This window comes from Solea senegalensis, linkage group LG14 (assembly GCF_019176455.1).
Source record: "Solea senegalensis isolate Sse05_10M linkage group LG14, IFAPA_SoseM_1, whole genome shotgun sequence".
Lineage (NCBI taxonomy): Eukaryota > Metazoa > Chordata > Actinopteri > Pleuronectiformes > Soleidae > Solea > Solea senegalensis.
This window is the reverse complement of record NC_058034.1, coordinates 23,182,465-23,204,695: the sequence shown is the minus strand read 5'-3', so window position 1 is coordinate 23,204,695 and position 22,231 is coordinate 23,182,465. Positions and strand designations below refer to the sequence as shown.

Sequence of the window (22,231 nt, the reverse complement as noted above, 5' to 3'; positions counted from 1 at the left end):
CCTTCCATCCCGGGTCCTGGAGCAGGTTCTGCAGGGAGTTCCTGCTCCTCTTCATGATCTTCATCAGAACATGTTCCATCACGTCCAGCTGCTGCTTTCACTGCTGCAGTGTCACCACAGGCCACAGGAGAGCGCGCAAGACCAGGATCTGAAGAGAAACTGTTTTTATGTTTTAATAACGTATTTAAATTGTTCATAAATACAAAACATAAATATAAACATATTACTTTAACCCTTTAAAATGTTTTATAAGGTTTTTATGGTTTTAATGAAGCATTTCAATATTATAACTTTCTAATACATCACTGTTTAAATACAGATTTTTTTGTTCTTATCAGCTTGTTAAAATGTTCAGGTCACGTGTTTCAATAAAAAACTTTTTAAATGAAAACATCAGATAAAAAAGATGTAACAACAGTCACAATAACAATGTTTTATGTCATAATCTTTCATTTGTATCGATCAGTTTCTGCAGGTAAATATCATCATATGACGTCACCGCTGCTGCAAACACACACACCTCTGTGAAGGAATTTCCATGAGAGCGAGACAGAGACAGAAAGGGGATTCTCCGAAACTGTCCCACGTGGGTCTCACTCTGTCAGCCAATGAGAGCAGAGTAAGGGTGAAGCTATGGAGGACGGTGTACCAATGAGGTGGTGATCAGCTGAGTGTGGCCACGCCCCCCGCGGACAGACTGAATAAATACAGAGAGCAGAGTCAGATCTTCACACAGTTTCACTCTGGACCTCATCCGCTTCAGTCTGTACCTGAACCCGCTGTGGATCTAAAGTGTGTCGGACTGTGGACTTTACTCCGGGACTTTACACCGGGACTATAACGGGACTGCACTTTTTGTCGTAAACCTGGATTTTGTGGATTATTTCAGTGAAGTCAACATGACGCTGGAGGAAGTTTTCAGATCCAACAGCACCGAGAATAAGTACGTTACTGTCACTGAGACCAGGACCAGAGCCGGGAGTCCGGCTGCAGTCTGAGTCCCGGCTCTGGTTCTGGTTCCAGGTCCTGCAGGTTTAGAACCGGTTGATGTTGTTAGTGTCGGTGCTGTCATCTAACCTCTCTCTCTCTCTCTCTGTGTGTTCAGGATGCACACTGTGACATCATCACTGGAGGACCTCCTCGCGGCAGCGCAGCGTCAGAACTGTCTGACCGTGGGAGTTTATGAATCTGCAAAACTCATGAATGTGTAAGTTCATTTTGTTTATCTTCATCATCACCGTCACCGCCTGCACCCTGACCCCTGACCCCTGACCTCTGACCTGTGCTCCGCCTCCTCAGTGACCCGGACAGTGTGGTTCTGTGTGTCCTCGCGGCTGATGAGGAGGATGAAGACGACATCGCGCTGCAGATCCACTTCACGCTGCTTCAGTCTTTCTGCTGCGACAATGACATCGACATCCTGCGCGTGTCTGGGGTCACGCGCCTCGCGCAGCTGCTGCTCGAGGACATGGAGGACCGCAACGGAAACGAGCCCTCGGACCTGCACTGCATCCTGGTCACGGTGAGTACGCGTCCCAGCCCCCGTGACGTCACTGAGCACCGTTAACTGTCAGTGAATGTTTCTAAATCGAAGTCAAATTCACAGAATTTTCAAAATAAGTGTTTGTTTTGCTGTGGAAAGATACACATTTCACAATAAAACCTTTTAATTAAGTTGTGACTTAATTCTTCAAACCTCTGACTCTGTGAATGTTGGCGATCACAGTTTTGTGTGCGATGTTTTTGCTGACTCCGCCTCTCTTCTGCCCCCTGTGTTCAGAACCCGCCGGTGCAGCCGCTGCAGTGCGTGTCTCTGCAGGACGTCAGCAGCTTCTGTGAGGAGAGTCGCTGCAGGAACCAGTGGGTTCCGTGTCTGGAGCTTCAGAACCGCTGAGCAGAACCCAGCCGAGTCTGAGCAAGTGGAGCCGCAGCAGAGCGGTGCCGAAGAACAGAACCAGAGTCCAAACCGCTGACCTGGAGACCAGTCATGGTGTTTAAGTCTACACTGATGACCCCATGGGAGGGGGAGGGGCCTGGACGTGCTTCCTGAGGTGGTGGATGATGATGACGATGGCCCAGGGGGCGCTGTGGTGCCAGTCCTGGTACGGTTTATGAAAGTGGATCTGACTGTGCGGGATGTGGGTTTGGGTCTCGGAGCTGCACAGACTTTTGTGAGCAGCAGCACCTGGACATCACATGACACTGGTGGGCGTGTACCTGCTGTGATGTCATGTTGGTTTATAATGACTCAACAGTTTGTAAATGTGACGAGTTCATCAGCTGATCGATGTTTGTGATCAATAAATGATTGAAGGAGAAACGACTGAATCTGAGTGTTTCACTGAAAATGATTATTGATTATTATTCACACACACACACACACACACACACATGACTGGAGGCAGAGACTTGGTGTTACATGAGCAGTGTGTTGGTGGATCTTCACACCGCCTCGTTACCATGACGCTGGTTCAAGACCATTGTTTCCAAACCATGAATAGAGAATGTGGATTTAAAGAGACGGTTCTGGTTTTTTTGAAGTGAACTTGAATAAGGTACTGACACATGATCAGAGCTGACTGTGATGTGAGCGCCGTCACATGATCACGTCTTTATCTCAGTGTTAAACCACTCACTCTCCCACACCAAAGTCCACAGAGAAAATCAGCGATTTGAGCTGCTGGTCCTCTGCTGACTCGTGTGGTCACTGAGGTCAATCTGAACAAAGGATTTCAAACACTGAGGTGACAAAATAAGACATTTGAACTCAGTGATGGAGGCAGCAGTGGATCAACAACTGCTGTGTGTGTGTGTGTGTGTGTGAAATAGTCTAATTGTAAGATCCTGGTCTGGGTCTTTGTGTGTTTGAAACACACTTGCACACAGACACGTCTGTGATGTCATATCCTGTTGTAAGCTCAGGAGCAGCAGGGACTCCTCTGCTCTGATGTCATAGGTGTGTTTGTTTTGGCAGCAGGTGTGTCCCTGCTGGGCCTGAGGGACGGACGGAGCCACGAGTCCTGCAACGAGAGGACAAACAGTTTAGCCAGTCAGCTGTATGTCTGCACGTTTCCATGGAGACGGGGTTTTCAGTTTAAATCTGTTTGACCATAAGACTATCTACCTGTTACTGTGTGTGTGTATTCTTAGCTCAGTGTGTCACTGTACGGCAGTTATTTCTGTTCAGTACTTTCTCTCTGCTGTGAGTCACGTTGCCGTGGTAACAGATGGAGCTGCTGAGGCTGCAGACGACATGTTACGTCGGGAGATTCTGCAACAGCATCACTGACCATGTAAGGACTGATTCACAGGAGAAACACTGCAGTTAGTCAGAGAGGGGGAGCAGGAGGAAGACATGTCTTTGTGGTCAGTGAAGCAACACGATCGCCTGTGTTTGATGGTCAGCTGAAGTTCACTGTGATTGACAGGTGGAGCTGATGATGTCATCATGTTTCAGGATGTAAAGAAAATGAACGTTATTTACATGAGGGGTTGATCTCAGAGGTGGTGTGGGTAAACAAGCCTCGCATCATCCTCACACTGGCACAGGTGAGTCAGTGTGAGGTCTGATTACCTGCGTACACGTCCAATTTATACTACTGAGGAAAGGCTGAACCAAGCAAACCACAAACAGGAGCAGGACTTTTTTCCTCGATCGCAAATCTACGATCGCTATTTCAAAGATGGGAAATGTGGAGCGACACTTTCAGCTTTCACAGAACGTACTGAAATCACAGCTGTCTGACAGCAGGAGACCCTGGCTGATCATCAGAGTCTCTATACAGATATATACTGTATACTGTATATATACATATATATGTTTAGCATATTTGATGTAAATTAAGACACATTTTAACAAGTTCATGAGGAACGTCTGTATATCTCACACACTCACACACACACATGTTGAACATTCATGACTTGAGGGGACATTGCATTGACTTACATTCATTTCCTGGAGACTTACTCTAACCTTAACCACAATTACTATTGGCCTAATCCTAATCCTGACCCCTCACCTTAAAATGTAGTCATTTACGTTGTGGAGACTTGATTTTTGTCCCCACAAGGAAGACAATTCCCCATAATGTGACTGTGTAAACAGTTTTAGGTCCCCACAACATTAGTAATACCCGCACACTCACACTCACACAGACACACACACTCACACACAGAGAGAACACTGAGGCTTTTCTTCTATAAATATCTTCTCTGAACCTCAGTGGTTATTTTTATCTTGACTCAGGCTAATTTTACTGTGGTGGGCGCCACCCAGCTCCACCCCCGCCTGTCCTGACCCCCACACACACACACACACACACACTGTGGTCAGAGGAAACACTGAGTTTTTATGAATCTGCTCTCAAACATGAGTCAAAGTTTCATTAACGTCTAAAAACATTGATTTAAAAACAAACACACTTTTACTCACGACATGAACATGGATATTTGTGTCGTCATGACAACACATATTTATTTAAAAAACAACAGCATGTAAACAATAACTTCAGCTGTTTGAATGATGCTGTGTGTGTGTGTGTGTGTGTGTGTGGAGTTGGTCCTCATCATCATCTAACAGCTTCTTCTGCTTCATGCTCAGTCTTCTCTGTGAGTGACAGCCACAATTAGAGCGCCGCCCACCACTCATATCACCACGCCCACCACCCACCCTAACCACACTTTGATCCAAACCAAATGTCTCCTCCCTCCTGCTGGAAACTCTGCTGTTTAAGTCCAGACCACAAACCACAGTCAAGACCCTGACCCAGACCCTGATCCAGACCCCAATCCAGACCTGAGTCTAGAGCAGCAGGTCAACTGTCTGTCATATAAATCATGATAAATAGTAAAGGACCAACTTCACAACTGTTATGAAGGTCAATGACCCTGTGTGGGCGGAGCCTTTGCTCCTGTGTGACTCAGGCTCATTTGCATGTGATTTGCTGCAAACAGCTGATGGGTGTGGGTGTGTGTGTGTGTGTGTGTGTGTGTGTGTGTGTGTGTGTGTGTGGTCCTGCAGGACAGAAAATTATTTGCATCATGAAAAAGAAAAGAGGCTTTGATACAGTAAACACACACACACACACACACACACACACACACACTTCAGGTTGTGGTTAACGTAAATTGTAACCAATTAAGTTAATTACGTTAGGTTGTAGATTAAATGTTTCGTTTTTGCAACAGGAAACAACCTGACAAAGTAAAAGCAGTTTTTCAGATTAAAACAGCTGATAATCATATACAATCTAATAAAAAGACTGTTTTAAAGGAGTTACAGCACAAACAGATCTGACTTCAACACTTTATAGCTGACATTTTATTCCCTTTTATTCTCAGTCCTGGTCCTGGTTCCTGGTCCCGGTCCTGCATGTTTTAGATGTTTACCTGCTCCATCACATCTGATTCAGATGTTCAGCTCATTAACAAACTCTGCAGAAACCTGTGTGTGTGTGTGTGTGAAAGAGAGCGTGTGTGAGAGAGAGAGAGAGAGCGAGAGAGAGAGAGAGAGAGAGAGAGAGACATTAGCATATCATTGTCATCATCATGTCATTTGCATGACATTTGCATAATGATTCACATTCCTCAGAGTTAAGTTGAGGGAGGGACAGACCAACACCTGAGACACAGGTACAAGACGTCTCCTTTCCCCAAGACACACACACACACACATACACACACATACGTGTGTGTGTGTAGTCTCGTCTCTTTGGGTTTTTACCACATGTCTAGAGCTAGGTGGGCGGAGACAGTCACAACCTGGAGTCTGGACCAGAACCAGACATAGTCTGTCTCAACTAAGAACAAGACACTCTGCTGTCCTCATTACACTATCCTCTGTCTTCATTACACTGTCCTCTGTCTCTGTCCTCATGACACTGTCCTCTGCCTCTGTCCTCATGACACTGTCCTCTGCCTCTGTCCTCATTATGTCCTCATTACACCGTCCTCTGCCTCTGTCCTCATTCTGTCTGTCCCATTACACTGTCCTCTGCCTCTGTTCTCACTCTGTCTCTGTCCTCATTACACTGTCCTCTGTCTCTGTCCTGTCCCTCTGTCTTCATTACACCGTCCTCTGCCTCTGTCCTCATTACTCTGTCCTCTGTCCTCACACTGTCCTCTGTCTCTGTCCTCTGTCCCTGTCCTCTGCCTCTGTCCCTACACTGTCATCTGCCTGTCCTCTGTCCTCTGTCCTCACACTGTCCTCATTACACTGTCCTCTGCCTCTGTCCTCATTACACTGTCATCTGTCTCTGTCCTCATTACACTGTCCTCTGTCTCTGTCCTCATTACACTGTCTTACTCAAACAAAACAACCACAAATTACTTGTGTGTTCGTACAAATTCATCATCATCTTAACATGAGTAAAATCAACACTGTAATTATGACACACACACACAAAGTTTAAAACAAAGTCGTGATGATGAATCTTCTTCTTCAGTCGTGACCTCAGCTCTGCTGCAGGAGACTCACGACCTGCTGCCTGACGCTCTGACCCCTGACCCCTGCTCATCAGTAGGTCAGCAGCTGAGGCAGTTTCACACGTCCAGCTGGAGAACGAGCAAACACTGAGGTGTCGAGTCCAGACCTAACATCTGATCCTGAAGTTTGTAAACCACTCACTCTCCCACACCAAAGTCCATAGAGAAAACCAGTGATTTTAACATCACACACACAGGAGTTCTCGATCCACTGCTGCCTCCATCACTAAGTTCAAATGTCTGATTTTGTCACTTCAGCATTCAAAATATTTAATTTAGACATAACAGTGACACAAAGTGGCCACAGGAGGCAGCAGCAGACCAGCAGCGCCTGTTTCCCTGAGAGTTAAATCATCGATTTTTTCTATGAGGTTTGGTGTGGGAGAGTGATTGTTTTACAAACTTCATTTTTCTTTGAAAAAATGCTGAAGGTGTGTGTGTGTGTGTGAGAGAGAGAGAGAGAGAGAGAGACACTGACAGTAACAGGTGACTGGTGTCTGCTCACTCAGCATGCTGGGAGTTCTGGAGGTCATGACCTCTCTGTCAGTTTCACACGTCCTCAGGTGTCCAGTCTGAGGTCACAGTCAGTTGGCAGTTGAGAAACATGTCCTTCTTTTTTCTCGAGGGACAGATCCAGTCTGTCCCTCTGGGTCCAGTCTGGGTTCATTACACGCTCGTGACTGTGTGATATCCAGAGGGGGCGCTGTGTGTAACACTGTAAAATCTCCCTTCAAGTCACTTCCCGTGTGCAGCCTGGAAGTGTCTCTGAGTTTTTGTTTTGAAAGTTACTCACTGCAGCGTCAGGGCCTGCTGCAGTGTGAAGGGATGACTCAGCAGTTTCTGAGCTGCTGAGTCATGAGTGTGAGTGACGGGACCTGCAGCTGCCGTCCCTAATAAACTGAGCAGAGTCATCGATGAACGCGAGCAAGCATGAAAGTGACTTCAGAGTCTGCACACGTCTGTCCGTTAGCTCCGCCCCCTGATGATGTCATACGGCTGACACATTTGGACCCAAGCTATTTAAAGCGGTCTGAAGCAGACCAGGTCCAGACTGACCTGGTCCAGACAGATCCAGACTGACGTGTGCTGCAGAGACTGAAGCTGACTTTACACCCACTGTGTGACTCACTGTGTGTGCGTGTGTGTGTGTTCTTCCACCCATTATGAGACACACACTTGTAAGGGAGTGGGCAGGTCCCCCTGATGGACTGCGTATGTGTGTGTGTGTGTGTGTGAGACTCCTGGTGAAAAACGCACACAGTGTGTCAGATCTGACAGTGATGTGAGCGCCCCCTGCTGTTGTCTATGACATTTATCTCTGTGATTGACTGTGGTCAGAGCCCCTCCCTCTGTGGTGTAGAGCAGCATGATGGGCGGGCCTGTGGTATGGGGGTTCGAGGAGGTACCATGTTCTGATGTGGGTGGGGCGGGGGGGTTCAGTCTATTTTTAGTCTCTATCTGACTGTGGTAGAGAAGAGTATGATGGGACGGGGGTGTAGGGTTTTGGTGGGCGGGGTTCAGGGTTGTGGTGGGTGGAGTCCAGCTTGATGAAGGTTGTGGGTTGAATGAAGGTGAAGTCGTTGGTCATGATGAAGGTCAATTAATCCACCTCTAACTAAGTGTTAACTAACGTGACCAACAGTGTTAACTATGTGACTAACAGTTAACTAACATGACTAACAGTGTTAACTAACGTGACTAACAGTGTTAACTAACATGACTAACAGTGTTGACTAACAGAGTTGACTAAAAGTGTTGACTAACATGGCTAACAGTGTTAACTAACATGAAGTGACTAACAGTGTTACCTAACGTGACTAACAGTGTTGACTAACAGAGTTGACTAAAGTGTTGACTAACATGGCTAACAGTGTTAACTGACTAACGGACTAACAGTGTTAACTAACATGACTAACAGTGTTAACTAACATGACTAACAGTTAACTAACATAACATGACTAACAGTGTTATCTAATGTGACTAACAGTGTTAACTAACATGACTAACAGTGTTAACTAACATAACATGACTAACAGTGTTAACTAACACTAACATGACTAACAGTGTTAACTAATCCGTGACTTGGTAACTAACATGACTCTCACAGTGTTAACTAACATGGCGTGTGACTAACAGGTGCTAACTAACATAACATGACTAGCATGGCCGGTGACTAACAGTGTTAACTAACATGACTAACCATTTATCTAACTAACAGTGTTAACTAACATGACTAACAGTGTTAACTAACATAACATGACTAACAGTGTTAACCATGACTAACAGTGTTATCTAACGTGACTAACAGGGTTAACTAACATGACTAACAGTGTTAACTAACATAACATGACTTACAGTGTTAACTAATGTGACTAACAGTGTTAACTAACATGCGCGTGACTAACGGTGCTAACTAACATAACATGACTAACAGTGTTAACTTAACATGGCGGACTAACAGTGTTAACTAACATGACTAACCATGTTATCTACGCGTGACTAACAGTAGCATAACATGACTAACAGTGTAACTAACATAACATGACTAACAGTGTTAACTAACATGACTAACAGTGTTATCTAACGGACTAATATTAACTAACATGACTAACAGTGTTAACTAACATGCGCGATAACAGTGCTAACTAACATAACATGGCTAACAGTGTTAACTAATGTGACTAACAGTGTTAACTAACATGATTTGACTTAAAGTCTTAACTAAAATAACATCACTAAGAGTGTTAACTAACATGCCTAACAGTGTTAACTAACATGACGGACTAAAAGTGTTAACTAACATAACATGACTAACAGTGTTAACAAACATGACGTGACTAACAGTATTAACTAACATAACATGACTAACAGTGTTAACTAACATGACTAACAGTGTTATCTAACGTGACTAACAGGGTTAACTAATATGAATGCGTTAACTAACATGACGTGACTAACAGTGCTAACTAACATAACATGGCTAACAGTGTTAACTAATGTGACTAACAGTGTTAACTAACATGATGTGACTTAAAGTGTTAACTAACATAACATCACTAACAGTGTTAACTAACATGACTAACAGTGTTAACTAACATGACGTGACTAAAAGTGTTAACTAACATAACATGACTAACAGTGTTAACTAACGTGACTAACAGTATTAACTAACGTGAGTAACAGTGTTAACTAACAGTGTAGACTAACATAACGTGACTAACATTGTTAACTAACATGACTAACTGTGTTAACTAACGTGACTAACAGTGTTAACTAACATGACTAACAGTGTTAACTAACATGAGTAACAGTGTTAACTAACATAATATGACCAACAGCGTTAACTGTTGTGTTTCTGTGTGTGTGTGTGTGTGTGTGCGCACAGGAAGCCTCCTCTGTGTCCATAAACAAAGACTATTGTGTCTCCTGAGTGGACCTGAGCTGTGGCAGCAGCAGCAGTGGACGTTCACATCAGGACAACAATGGACGAGGACAGGGTGTGAGGACAGAACAGTGTCTCACTTTCTCTGTGTGTCCTCACACACCTGGACACTGGTCGTGAGAACATGTGTTTGTCTCACAGGAGACAGGAACATTCTCAACAGCAGGACAATGTCCAGAATGTTGGGGGAGTGGTCATATGGAGAAGGAGGAGTGGTCAGGTGGAGAAGGAGGAGTGGTCAGACAGATGAAGCAGACTCTTGTGGTCTCACAGTCTGTCATCTTCACTCTGATCCAGGTCACTTCATTAAAAACAGATGATTGGCGGCTAATTGGGGTTCAGCACTCACACACACACACACACACAGACCAACAGCTGCTGCAGCGAGTGAGGCTCTGTGTGAACATGTGTGTCACATTATCACTGTCTCCTCATCTCGTCGTCTACTCGTCTCCTTGTCTTCTAAACTCCCTGTCCCCTCGTCTCCTTGTTTCCTCATCTCTTTGTCTCCTCGTCTCCTCCCACTGCAGCTGAGATTCCTGTGAGATGACATAAATATGTTTTTCCTGTTAAACTCTCGTGATGAATGTTTAACAGGAAAAACATCTTTATAGAGGAAGTGTGTGTGTGTGTGTGTGTGTGTGTGTGTGTGTGTGTTTCCCTGTAACTGTCCACTGCTGCTTCAGTGTTTCCAGCAGACGATCAGTTCCCGCTCACAGTGACGTCAGCAAAAACAAAAGACTGAAAAAACAGAAAGAAAATCAGTGATTTGAGCTGTGGGGACACAGGAGCTGCTGGTCCTCTGCTGCCTCGTGTGGTCACTTTGTGTCACTGAGGTCAATCTGAACGTTGGATTTCAAACACTGAAGTGACAAAATAAGACATTTGAACTTAGTGATGGAGGCAGCAGTGGATCAACAACTGATTTTCTCTGAGGACTATGGTGTGGGAGAGTGAGTGGTTTTCAAACTTCAGTTTCCTGTTGGAAAAGTCTGTCTAACAGTGAGTGTGCATGTGTGTGTGCATGTGTGTGTGCGTGTGTGTGTTAGTTACTGGAAACACAGGAGGTCAAACTTCTCAGGAATGTCAGCAATGACTTCCTCTCACTGTCTCGACCTCACAACCTCACTCAATGTTTCACTGAAGCTGAACAACTTGTACAATCTGGAAAAAAGTGTGTGTGTGCGGGTATTACTAATGTTGTGGGGACCTAAAACTGTTTACACAGTCACATTATGGGGAATTGTGTTGTAAATCAAGTCCCCACAACGTAAATGACTACATTTTAAGGTGAAGATATGTTTTAAGGTTAGGGTCAGGGTCAGGGTCAGGGTTAGGGTTAGGATTAGGCCAGTAGTAATTGTGGTTGAGGTTAAAGTAAGTCTCCAGGAAATGTCAATGCAATGTCCCCTCAAGTCATGAATGTCCAACATGTGTGTGTGTACGTGTGTCTGTGTGTGTGTGTGTGTGTGTGTGCGTGCGTGTGTGTAGCAGTGCATCTAAAAATAAACAGATAATAGACTCATGTTACCACTCTGCAAGGGGTCGAATGACTCAGCAAAAAATGTTTCTGAACACTTACGAGCAGTGGCAACAGTAACTAAGAGGGGCGGAGCTTGTAAGTAATCGCCTCGTGTTAGTAATGTAGTAGTGACCTCTGTGTGTGTGTGTGTGTGTGTCATTCGCTACAGTGACTGGTCTGTTGTCTCCCATGGCAACAGAGCGTTGTTTGGGAATCCCTCAGAGTGGAGGGAGTGCCCCAGAATCACCGTGTGTGTGTGTGTGTGTGGGGCTGCTGTTAATGTTTCCATCACTTTTTAACTGTCAGGTTTCCAACCTGCAGACACACACACACTAACACACATGCAAAAAAAATATGAATTTATCAACTTTTGAATTTCACAGTTTCTTATAAAGTTTGAGGTTTAACTAAAAACAGGTTTGAATATTTGAAATTATGACACAAAAGAACTGTTACAACAACATGTGTGTGTGTGTGTGTGTGTGTGTGTGAAGCCAAACTCCACACACACTGCTGTCACACCAGATGTCCCAGCGGATTAACACACACACACTGAGGGACGCTAACTCGTTAATCCACATGAGTGAGATCAGATTAACTAACTTTCTGTTTCACTTCATATCTGGAGCAAGGTCAAAGGTCATGAGCCACTTTTTTTTGGCTTTGTTGATGATACCATTTATTCATGTTGCCATTTTCTTACGATGCTTTATTTTACAGATTTGGACAGGAATATGAAAGGGGAGAAATTTGACTGTAGGTGGCGCTCCTTCATCTCTCACTTCACTAAACTACTCCCTTCATGATTTGTATGAACGTGTGCATTGTCTATGTTAAGGTGAAACACTCATGTCGTTTTCTTTCTTTTCTTTTTTTATGTCTGTTTACGTAACAACAATTCAGTAAAAAAGGACTCTTCAGTTTATAGTCAGTTTCTAAATTTAACACACACACACACACACACACACACAAAGAGCAGCATTGATGAGACACCATGTGACACCATGACTAACCAATCACATGTTACATCACGTTCATGTGTTCACGCTGAGACCTCACTGACCTTCCTCACATGATGGAGTTTGATGTTGTTTTCATGGTCAGTGTGACATCAGTGTGACATCAGTGTGCTGTGAGCGCCCCCTGCAGTCACAACTCTCATGCACTCATGCACACTCATGCACACTAAAAAAAGAGATTTGACAGATTTACAAAGAGCAAGTTCACCTGTAACCACGGCAACTGCCAATCACTCGTGTCCTCATTTATAAACTGATATCATGAGTCATGAACTCCTCAGTTTACTGATCACCATCATTTCACCATAAATAACCAGCAGAGTCGCCCCCTGGTGGATAACTGCTACATTTCAAATCTACCTTCATTTTTAATATACAGATTATGATGAAAACATGTGAACAAAAGACTTTCTGTAATAATATGTTGGTCAGTTTAAGTCTCTGATATCTAAGTCACATGATCACATCTTTATCTCACTGTTAAACTAACATCAGTGATTTTAGCTGTGGGGACACAGGAGCTGCTGGTCCTCTGCTGCCTCGTGTGGTCACTTTGTGTCACTGAGGTCAATCTGAACAAAGTATTTTAAACACTGATGTGACAAAATGAGACATTTGAACTTAGTGATAGAGGCAGCAGTGGATCAACAACTCCTGTGTGTGTGATGTTAAAATCACTGGTTTTCTCTGTGGACTTTGGTGTGGGAGAGTGAGTGGTTTACAAACTTCAGAGATACAGATGTTGTACATTTAAGCTGAAGAAGAAGTTTATTTTCTTTTTGTATGTAGACAGACAAACAGAACTATCCCTTTAATAATAAAACAATCTCATCAAAGAATAACGACAGAAAAATGAATAAAAAACAGCTTCAAGCTTTTTTAACAGAACGCGTTAGTCAGAGAAAAGTGTGACGGACACGAGTCACATGACACACACAGAGCTCAGTGTGTGTGTCACATGACGCGTCCTCCCTCAAGTCACCAACAGTGTCTCGCTGCTCAGTGAAGATGACATCATGATCCGTTCAGAGCCCCGCCTCCACAAGGACGTCTCTGTCCCCCCCCTCCCTGCTAAAGGTGCTTCCCTTTGCCTGTCCACTACTAGCATAACATAAATATATAGTAAATATACATGTATATACATTATATATATGTTATTGTACATTATCCAGATTCATTTTAATGTAAATTATTAGTTGAAACATGGTAATCACGCTAAATGTGTGTGTGTGGCTACAGCTCCTCACATGAGTGTTTTGTGTTTCTTAGAAATCCATCAGCTGAGCACTCCGGTACAAACACACACACACACATACACACACAGCTGAACCCAGGAATCAGGACTCTGTCTGTGCACTTCTAGGAACGCCATTTGAACTCTGACCCTTGGGTTGTGTGTGTGTGTGTGTGTGTGTGTGTGTGTGTCAGAAACAGATCAACTGTAATCTTGTGATCTCTTTACATCATCCTACAAACTTCAGTCACACTTCAGTCTCCTGCCTCAGAGTCATGTGACCACAGTCACACGACCAGTCACACCAAAAGTCATAGGTCACATAACATCACTCCTTGTGATATGTGTGTGTGTGTGTGTGTGTGTGTGCATGTGCAGAGGCAGTTTTCCATATATGGACAGAGAGTCAGTGAGAAACAAAGGCAGCAGTCATCATCCTGAAGGGTGTGTATATGAGTGTGTGAGAGAGAGAGTGTGAGTATATGTGTGTGTGTTAAGGTGGAGGTGGTGGGTGAGTGGGGGGAGGGGGGATTCCCTGTTAAACAATGAAAGCTTTGCTTCATGTTTTCAGTTTGTCAGAGTCCATGTTTAAGGTCATAAATGACTCAGAGAGAGAGAGAGAATGTGTGTGTGTGTGTGTGTGTGAGAGGGGCACTTGTGGTAAAAATGTAGCACAATAAGAAAATTGAGTGTCTGTCTGTCTGTCTGTTTTAAATGTTTGTGTCTGTAGAGGACCCAGTATGTTTGTGTTTAAATGTGATGTTTGACTAAATTAAGCTTTTCTTTCTGTGCACACACACACACCCGTACACACACGCACACACACGTAGTGTATAGATCATATATATGATGACCACAGCATGAGGTCATCACACAGACACTAAATCTGACATCATCATTGCAGAGGATCAGCTTTGTATGTGTGTGTGAGTGACATCATACACACACACAGAGTGGGACTGTGCGTGTGTGTTTGTGTGTGGATGATGTCACACACACAGCTGATCCTGTATGTGTGTTTACTGGAATCACTGAGCTTCTGTGGGAATTATACAGAGAGAGGGCGAGTGAGTCTGAGCAGCTGATGACATCACTGTCTCTCTCATGATTGGATGAGTCAAACTGTGGAGTGGCTTCTGTCGACCAATCAGAGGAGAGCAGGCATGGAGCGAGAGGGTGGGCGAGCGAGGCACAGAGAGACAGAGAGAGAGTGAAGTTACATGATGTCAACAAAAAACAACACACAGACAACATAAAAACATCACAAAAACAACAAAAAAACAAAAACACAAACATCACAAACAAACAACACAAATGACACACAAACTATTTTATTAAAGCTACAGTCAGTGATTTATTACATCATCCCCATATCCATTCCATTGTGTCCATTGTGTCTAAATTAACACCCGCCAAGCTGCCAAATGTGGGTTGCAAATCATTTTGGCTGGTGTTAATAAAAACTTACTAGCCAGTTTGGCCAGTGATGCATGAGGCAATCATGTCAGTCAGAGCCACTCTACTGTTCTCTCTCCCTGGGCAGTACTGACTACATAATGAACACTGTCGTGATGCTACGTGATAACGTATAAGACGCCCATTGGCTGCGCGCAGGCAGTGCAACCAACCAGCGCGAGAAACCATCGAAACAGAAAACACAAAGAAGAAGAAGAATGAATGAACGGAGCAGTAACTATCAAAAGAAGGGGGGAAGCTAGCTAAAGTAAATTAAAACGTAGCCTAAACATAAACTAAATGCGACGGTGGTTGTTTGGACAGAGATTGAGAACATCAACAACAATGCGTGTGAAATGAAAAAAAAGAAAGACGGGTCGTGAATGGCTTGTGTTTCATCACGAAAATGTCGTCATGTACGCAAAAGAAAAAAAAAACAAAACAAACAATTGCCCACCCCATCGGAAAAAAGGGCAGGCCTTTCAGCGACTTCGTATGGATGTGTGAGTAAGTGAATTAACGTTAACCGATCCACTGCTAACACTCGGCTATCAGTGCTAATATATGCAAAGCTAACAACTCTCCTGGATGAACTGCTGAGGTAACTATTCTCCTTAAGCTAACTACCCTTCTGAAGATAATGCTAAGTTAGCCACTCTCCTGGAGCCAATGCTAAGCTAATGATGTTTATGGTAAAGTGCTGCAGTGACGCACATATTTTTCATTTTAAATATTTCAATGCTGACAAAGCTACAGATCATGTGATTCATAAACTTTATACATAAACTCAGTTACGTCGTGATTTTGTGTAAATGCACCTTTAAAAACTTTATTTAAAAACTGAGACTCTGCTGTGTGTGTGTGTGTGTGTGTGAGTGAGTTAAACTGACGATTACACAAATGTAGTTCCCAGGCCTCTCTCTCTCTCTCTCTCTCTCTCTCTCTCTCTCCTCAGTGTCTCTCGCCCTCTCTCAGACTTTTCTCACTGTGTCTCTTCAGTGTCTTCTTACGTTCACACAGTGCAACCCCCCCACATACACACACACACACACACACACCTTGTCATGTGATAGTGGGCATCCTGCCTGCTCACACACACACACACAGAGTATAATCTCCTCCAGGCTGTTAGTGAAGTTTTGAGGTAAAATAATCCAGGATGAGGAAAAAAAACTGACACAAATAACTGTTTCTCTCTCACACACACACACACACACACAGACACACACACACACAGAGCCTCAGGCTGTAACTACAGGAGCCTGCAGGCTCACTTTTCTCTCTGGGTCTGTTAAACTGAAAAAGTCACAGATTTTTATCTTGCAACTGTTTTTCTTTTGTTGACAAACAGAAACAAACAAACAGTGTGCTGTGTTAAACTGTAACACGTGGATCATCAGAACACTCATGTGCTCATGGTTTCATGTGCTCATGGTTTCATGTGTTTGTGAAACACTGAGTGATCGTCAGAGAAACAAAGTCAAAGTTGCAGATTCAGACTTTAGAAATAAACACTGACCTTGTCAGGACCGCTAGTCCTCATGGAGACAAAAACCTGGTCCTAATGAGGCTGAACTTCATGTCCGAGGAACTGGTTTAAGTTTAGGACTAAGATTAAGGTAAGGGTTCATTATTAACCGGTTAGAGTTAAGGTTAGTTCAAGCCTTTATGAGGCCCAGAACTGAATTAGTTTGGTTCAGCTGAGTCGATACTAAACTGTGACGTCATCAGACTGAAGGTCACTGATTGGTCAGAGAGTGTCGTCACTGAAGCGCGACGTCAAAGCAACATTGTACAACTGTAGATCAAAGTTAAAAAGACTTAAAAATCCTGAAACATGCGTTCGTCTGCAACATTTAGTCAGTGTTTAACAGAGAGTCTGGTGGATTTAGAGACAGCACTGCTGAAAGCCGGCGATCGTGACCACGTTCACCGGTATTTGAGTTCAGTGACTGAAGTCCTGAACCATTCTGTGAACAAATCTTTTTAATGATTCACTTTCGCCCAAAACAACTGCTTTACAAGTCACTAGTTTGAGTTTGTGTCGCGGACAAAACGTCTGTGGTGACTCCTCCCACAAAGAGGAGGAGCTATGAAGTCATGGAGAACGACGTGACTGATACTAAACTGAGTTAGAATACTCACAAGTTCACTTATGTCTTGAGCTGCTGTGGAAGTCGAGTCCTGAGAAGATAGCTGCACAAACCTCTGTGTGTGTGTGTGTGTGTGTGTGTGTGTGTGTGTGTAATTCAGTTGACCACAGTGTGTTTGATGATTGTCATTAATCTGCAGATACGTGTGTGTGTGTGTGTGTGATAACATCAGTCATGAACAAACTAAGCTTCTCCTTAAAACAACAACACAGAGCTGCAGGCGGCTCTGTGTTTGTGTGTTATTTGCATATACCTGTACCACACTCCATCACACATGGACCTTCAGGTGCTGACTCACAGACTAATCTCTACATCTATAGATTCTCCTGTGAGTCATCCCAGTTACTGCTGCACTCTGAGCGCCCCCTGCTGCTCAAAACACGGCTGTCAGTCTCTGCTCTCTACGCCACATGGTCTACATCTTCATCTCAACAGGAGACTGAAGTTTGTCTCGTGTGGTCACTTTGTGTCACTGAAGCATCAAAGTAAGACATTTGACTCAAAGAGAAAGCAGAACTGTCCCTTTAATAATCTGCATCACTGTGTGTGTGTGTGTGTGTGTGTGTGTTTAGCAGGTGTTAGCATCAGGCTAACTGAGTTGCCACTCTGTGGTTAGGGCGAGCAAGGTTGACTCAGTGCAGAGAGAGAGGAGTTTCCTCTGTGGTCAGGTTCAGTGTGAGGGAGGTCAGAGGTCAGGGTTTCACTGATGTCACACACACACACACACATCTGCAGGACTCATTTGCATACTGTGTCTGTGTGTTTATCGCTGAGTCATGACAGCAGCTGCTGACACATGGGATCAGGTTTGTATTTACAGATCAATAACACACACACACACTGGGCTGTGAGGATGAGGAGGGGGAGGAGTCACGACTCATGTGAGACACGACCATATAAGGACAGAGCAGGAGGAGGAAGTGGGGATTTCTCTGCAGCATCATGTGACTTACAGTTACAGCCATGTTCTCTCACACACACACACACAGACAGTTTGCAGGACGATGACTCAGGAGATTTGATTTGTTCAGTTTCTTCTTCACATCTCTGATGCAGAGATTAACACTCATCAGATTATAGATTAGAGATGCTCTGTCACATGATGATCACATGATGATCTCTGGCTTTTTGTAAATTTTTACATGAAGTTGATGAAAATAAAGTCACAAATTCAGATGATGCGGGTCGTCATGGTAACAGTGTAGGAGGAGTTATTAGTCACATTCACACAACACAAACTGTAGTATCCGTGGTATAGTCTGTATGCTAAACTAAGCTACGCTAAGCTAAACTAGTCCAGGTCTCAGTCATGTCCAGATGTCAGAAGACAGAAGTCCTGAATGGTTAATGACATGTTCAGACACTGCAGCTGCTGTGTGTGTGTGCGTGTGTGCGTGCATGAGTGTGTGTGTTTGTGTTTGTCAACAGAGTCAGACGCTGAGGTCAGAGTTCAGAGGAATAAACGTGGAGACTCGGCGTGAGAACATCTTCAGTGTGAGTGTCCACTCTGACACCTCCACTGTGTCTGTGTGTGTGAGTGAGTGTGAGTGCGTGTGTCCAGGTATTACTAATGTAGTTACACACTCACATTATGGGGACTTGTTACCTACTGACCAGACTACATGAGGGTGGAAGTGCTGATTTTGTGATTATTAAATGCCAAAAATAAACATTGACCAGCTTTGTAAAATACACCAGACCAACATTCCATATTTACCAAAGTTGTGATCTATGAAAACAAATTTGACAGGGGAACCGTCAAATTCCCCACTGAGCATGATCAAGTACAATCGTTGTAAGGTGAAGATATGTTTTAAGGGTTTTAGGTTGAGGTTAGGGTCAGGGTTAGGGTTAGGTCAGTAGTAATTGTGGTTAAGGTTAGAGTAAGTCTCCAGGAAATGAATGTAAGTCAATGCAATGTCCCCTCAAGTCATGAATGTCCAACGTGTGTGTGTGTGTCTGTGTGAGTGTGTGTGAGGTGTGAAGCTGCAGGACAACAGTGTGAGAACTTCAGGCCTGACCTGCTCCTCATCAGCAGGGGGGTCAGAGGTCACACGAGCATGTTTTCACTCTTCACCTCACTTAATCAAATACACACAGAGAGACAGCAGTGATCTATCTATCTATCTGTTTGTCTGTCTGTCTGTCTGTCTATCTATCTATCTATCTATACACACATACTGTATATATATATATATACATATATATATATATATATATATATACACATGTTTATGTTATTGTTATTGTTATTGTCACATATGCATGTTATTGTTATCGTTACATATACATGTTATTGTTACATATACATGTTTATGTTATTGTTACATATACATGTTTATATTATTGTTATTGTTACATATACATGTTTATGTTATTGTTATTGTTACATACACATGTTTATGTTATAGTTATTGTTACATATACATGTTTATGTTATTGTTACATATACATGTTTATGTTGCAGATTTCTTACTCATTTCAGTGAGTGAGAAATTATTTTAAGAATATGAAGTTTCAAGGAAACATTGTGACCTGGTTTCCCTGTCTGTGTGTGTGCGTGTGTGCGTGTGTGTGTGCGCGCATGCGTGTGTGTGTGACCTGAGAACAGTGTGAACCTCTTTCACTTTGTTATTAGGTCAAATTTCCTGTCAGTCCAGTTTCTCTGCTTCATCAGCTGATCTCACACACACACACACACACACACACACACACAGTGAGTCATGTGACAGGTCTCATGCACATGCACGTGAGTGTGTGTGTGCCTTTCAACTCTGCTTTTATTCACCTCGGCTACTTTTTACATGGTGGTGAAGTCACAGTCAACAGAACGACACACAAAGTGAAAACGTGTAAAATAATAAGATGAATATCTGTGATTGTGCCTGATCAGCAGGAGACGAATCCTGGATTATCAATCCATCGTTTCTGTCTCTGTTTATTTCTGTTTATATCTCTTTAATGATGGAACATGAAAACTATAATAATGTGTAGTGACCGGCACACTGGTCAGCAGAGGGGCGGAGCCTGAACAGTTGTGTGGAAACTGAGTTCAGCTGAGGCAGGGAAATCATCTGTGTCTTTGTTCTCTGCAGCTTTACTTTCTGTTTCACCCTGTCATCTCCTCACCCTCTCACCCTCACCCTGTCATCTCCTCACCTCCTCACCCTCTCACCTCCTCTGTGCAGACAGCTCCTCCTCAGCTGAACAGGAAGAACAACCTGACCTGGTTGAGCGCAGGAATGTGAGTGTGATGTTCTGGCACAAGAACGTGATTATGTTACTGACTCATTTTTGTGAAGTTATTATTATATTATGATACAAATTCATATTCACATCTCATGTAATCATCATGTCTGCAGAATGTTCTCTTCTCACTATTATATTTGCATTAGATATTAAAGTGTCAGAGCTGCAGGGACACAGGAGCTGCTGGTCCTCTGCTGCCTCGTGTGGTCACTTTGTATCACTGAGGTCAATCTGAACAAAGGATTTCAAACACCGAAGTGACAAAATAAGACATTTGAACTCAGTGATGGAGGCAGCAGTGGATCGACAATGTTGATGTTTAAATCACTGATTTTCTCTATGTACTTTGGTGTGGGAGAGTGAGTGTTTTACAAACTTCAGTTAAACAGTGAGACAAAGACATGATCATGTGACGTAGATGTTCTTCTGTGACCGGATTCTGGTTCTCAACAGTCATTTTAATTTTTGATATTAAGTTAAGTTGTCACAGGAATCATCTTCATCATCTTCTCCTGATGGTGGCGCCACAGGACAGAAATCAGCAGTAGTCATCTCTGGAGAAGGCATGACTCAGCACATGTATGAGCAGAGTGACATCATCAGACAACACTGATGATGGTGATGTCATGACCTGAAGGTCAAAAAGTGTTGAGTCGTAGAAAAGTGAAAAACAGGAGCAGAAGAAAACTCAGACCAAGTCCAACACACACACACACACACTTTATGAAACAGTTCAGGTCACATGATCTGTGTCCATTTATTTTAATCAAATTAACTCTTAACTTAGAATTCTGCAAAAAACCTTACAGGGATAGTTCATATTTTTAACTGTGGTTGTATGAGACACATTGGTCTGCATTATGTCTTTTATGTCTTCAGCACTTTGGTGGGCAGTGCTGAAGACATGAAGACACAAGCACTCACATTCTTCTGTCAATCATTTCTGATGAAACCATGTTCATCTTCTGTTAGCATAGCAGTTAGCAGTGAGTGTCTCCAGTAAAAGTCAGACAGTGTCTCTGTGTCTCTGATGTTTGTGTTTGTGTGACATGAACAGACAGAGCTGGACCATGACTCTCTCTCTCTCTGTCTGTCTGTGTGACTCATGTGTTTGTCTGTCTGTCTCTGTCTCTCTGTGCCTGTGTCGCTCTGTCTCTCAGTGTCTCATGTGACTCATGTGTTTGTCTGTTTCTGTGTCTCTGTCTCTCTGTGTTTCTGTGTCTCTGCCTCTCTATGTCTCAGTGTCTCTGTGTCTCTCAGTGACTCATGTGTTTGTCTGTTTTTCCCTCACAACAAACTGATCTATGATGTCACACTGCTCTCTGGTGGTCACAGACAGTGTAGTGCTTCTGCAGCACTCAGACCTGGCTTCTTGACCCGGTCAGGGTCACATGTGTGTGTGTGTGTGTGTGTGTGTACATGCAGATCACAGGGTCAGGTAAAGTGGTCACTCTAATATGACGATAGGTGTGAGTGTAAGAGTGGACAGTTGTTTGTCTCTATGTGTCCTTGTGATGGATAGGTGACCTGTCCAAGGTGAGCCCGCCTATCACCCTACGACAGCGGAGAGTGGCACAGCGCCCCCTGTGGGTATAAAGCAGTAGGATGGATAATATACAATTGTTATACTGTACTGTATATGTGTATATATACACACACTCACTCACTCACACA

General features: G+C 43.5%; 1 protein-coding gene across 1 annotated transcript; it reads left to right on the top strand.

Annotated features, from left to right (window-relative positions):
* The first annotated feature begins 747 nt into the window (after positions 1-747).
* LOC122780935 (growth arrest and DNA damage-inducible protein GADD45 beta-like) lies at positions 748-2,320 on the top strand. Its single transcript, XM_044044374.1, has 4 exons — positions 748-943; positions 1,106-1,207; positions 1,300-1,522; positions 1,781-2,320. Exons 1-4 carry the CDS (start codon positions 900-902, stop codon positions 1,892-1,894), a joined length of 483 nt encoding a protein of 160 aa, XP_043900309.1. The 5' UTR covers positions 748-899; the 3' UTR covers positions 1,895-2,320.
* Positions 2,321-22,231: the final 19,911 nt, after the last annotated feature.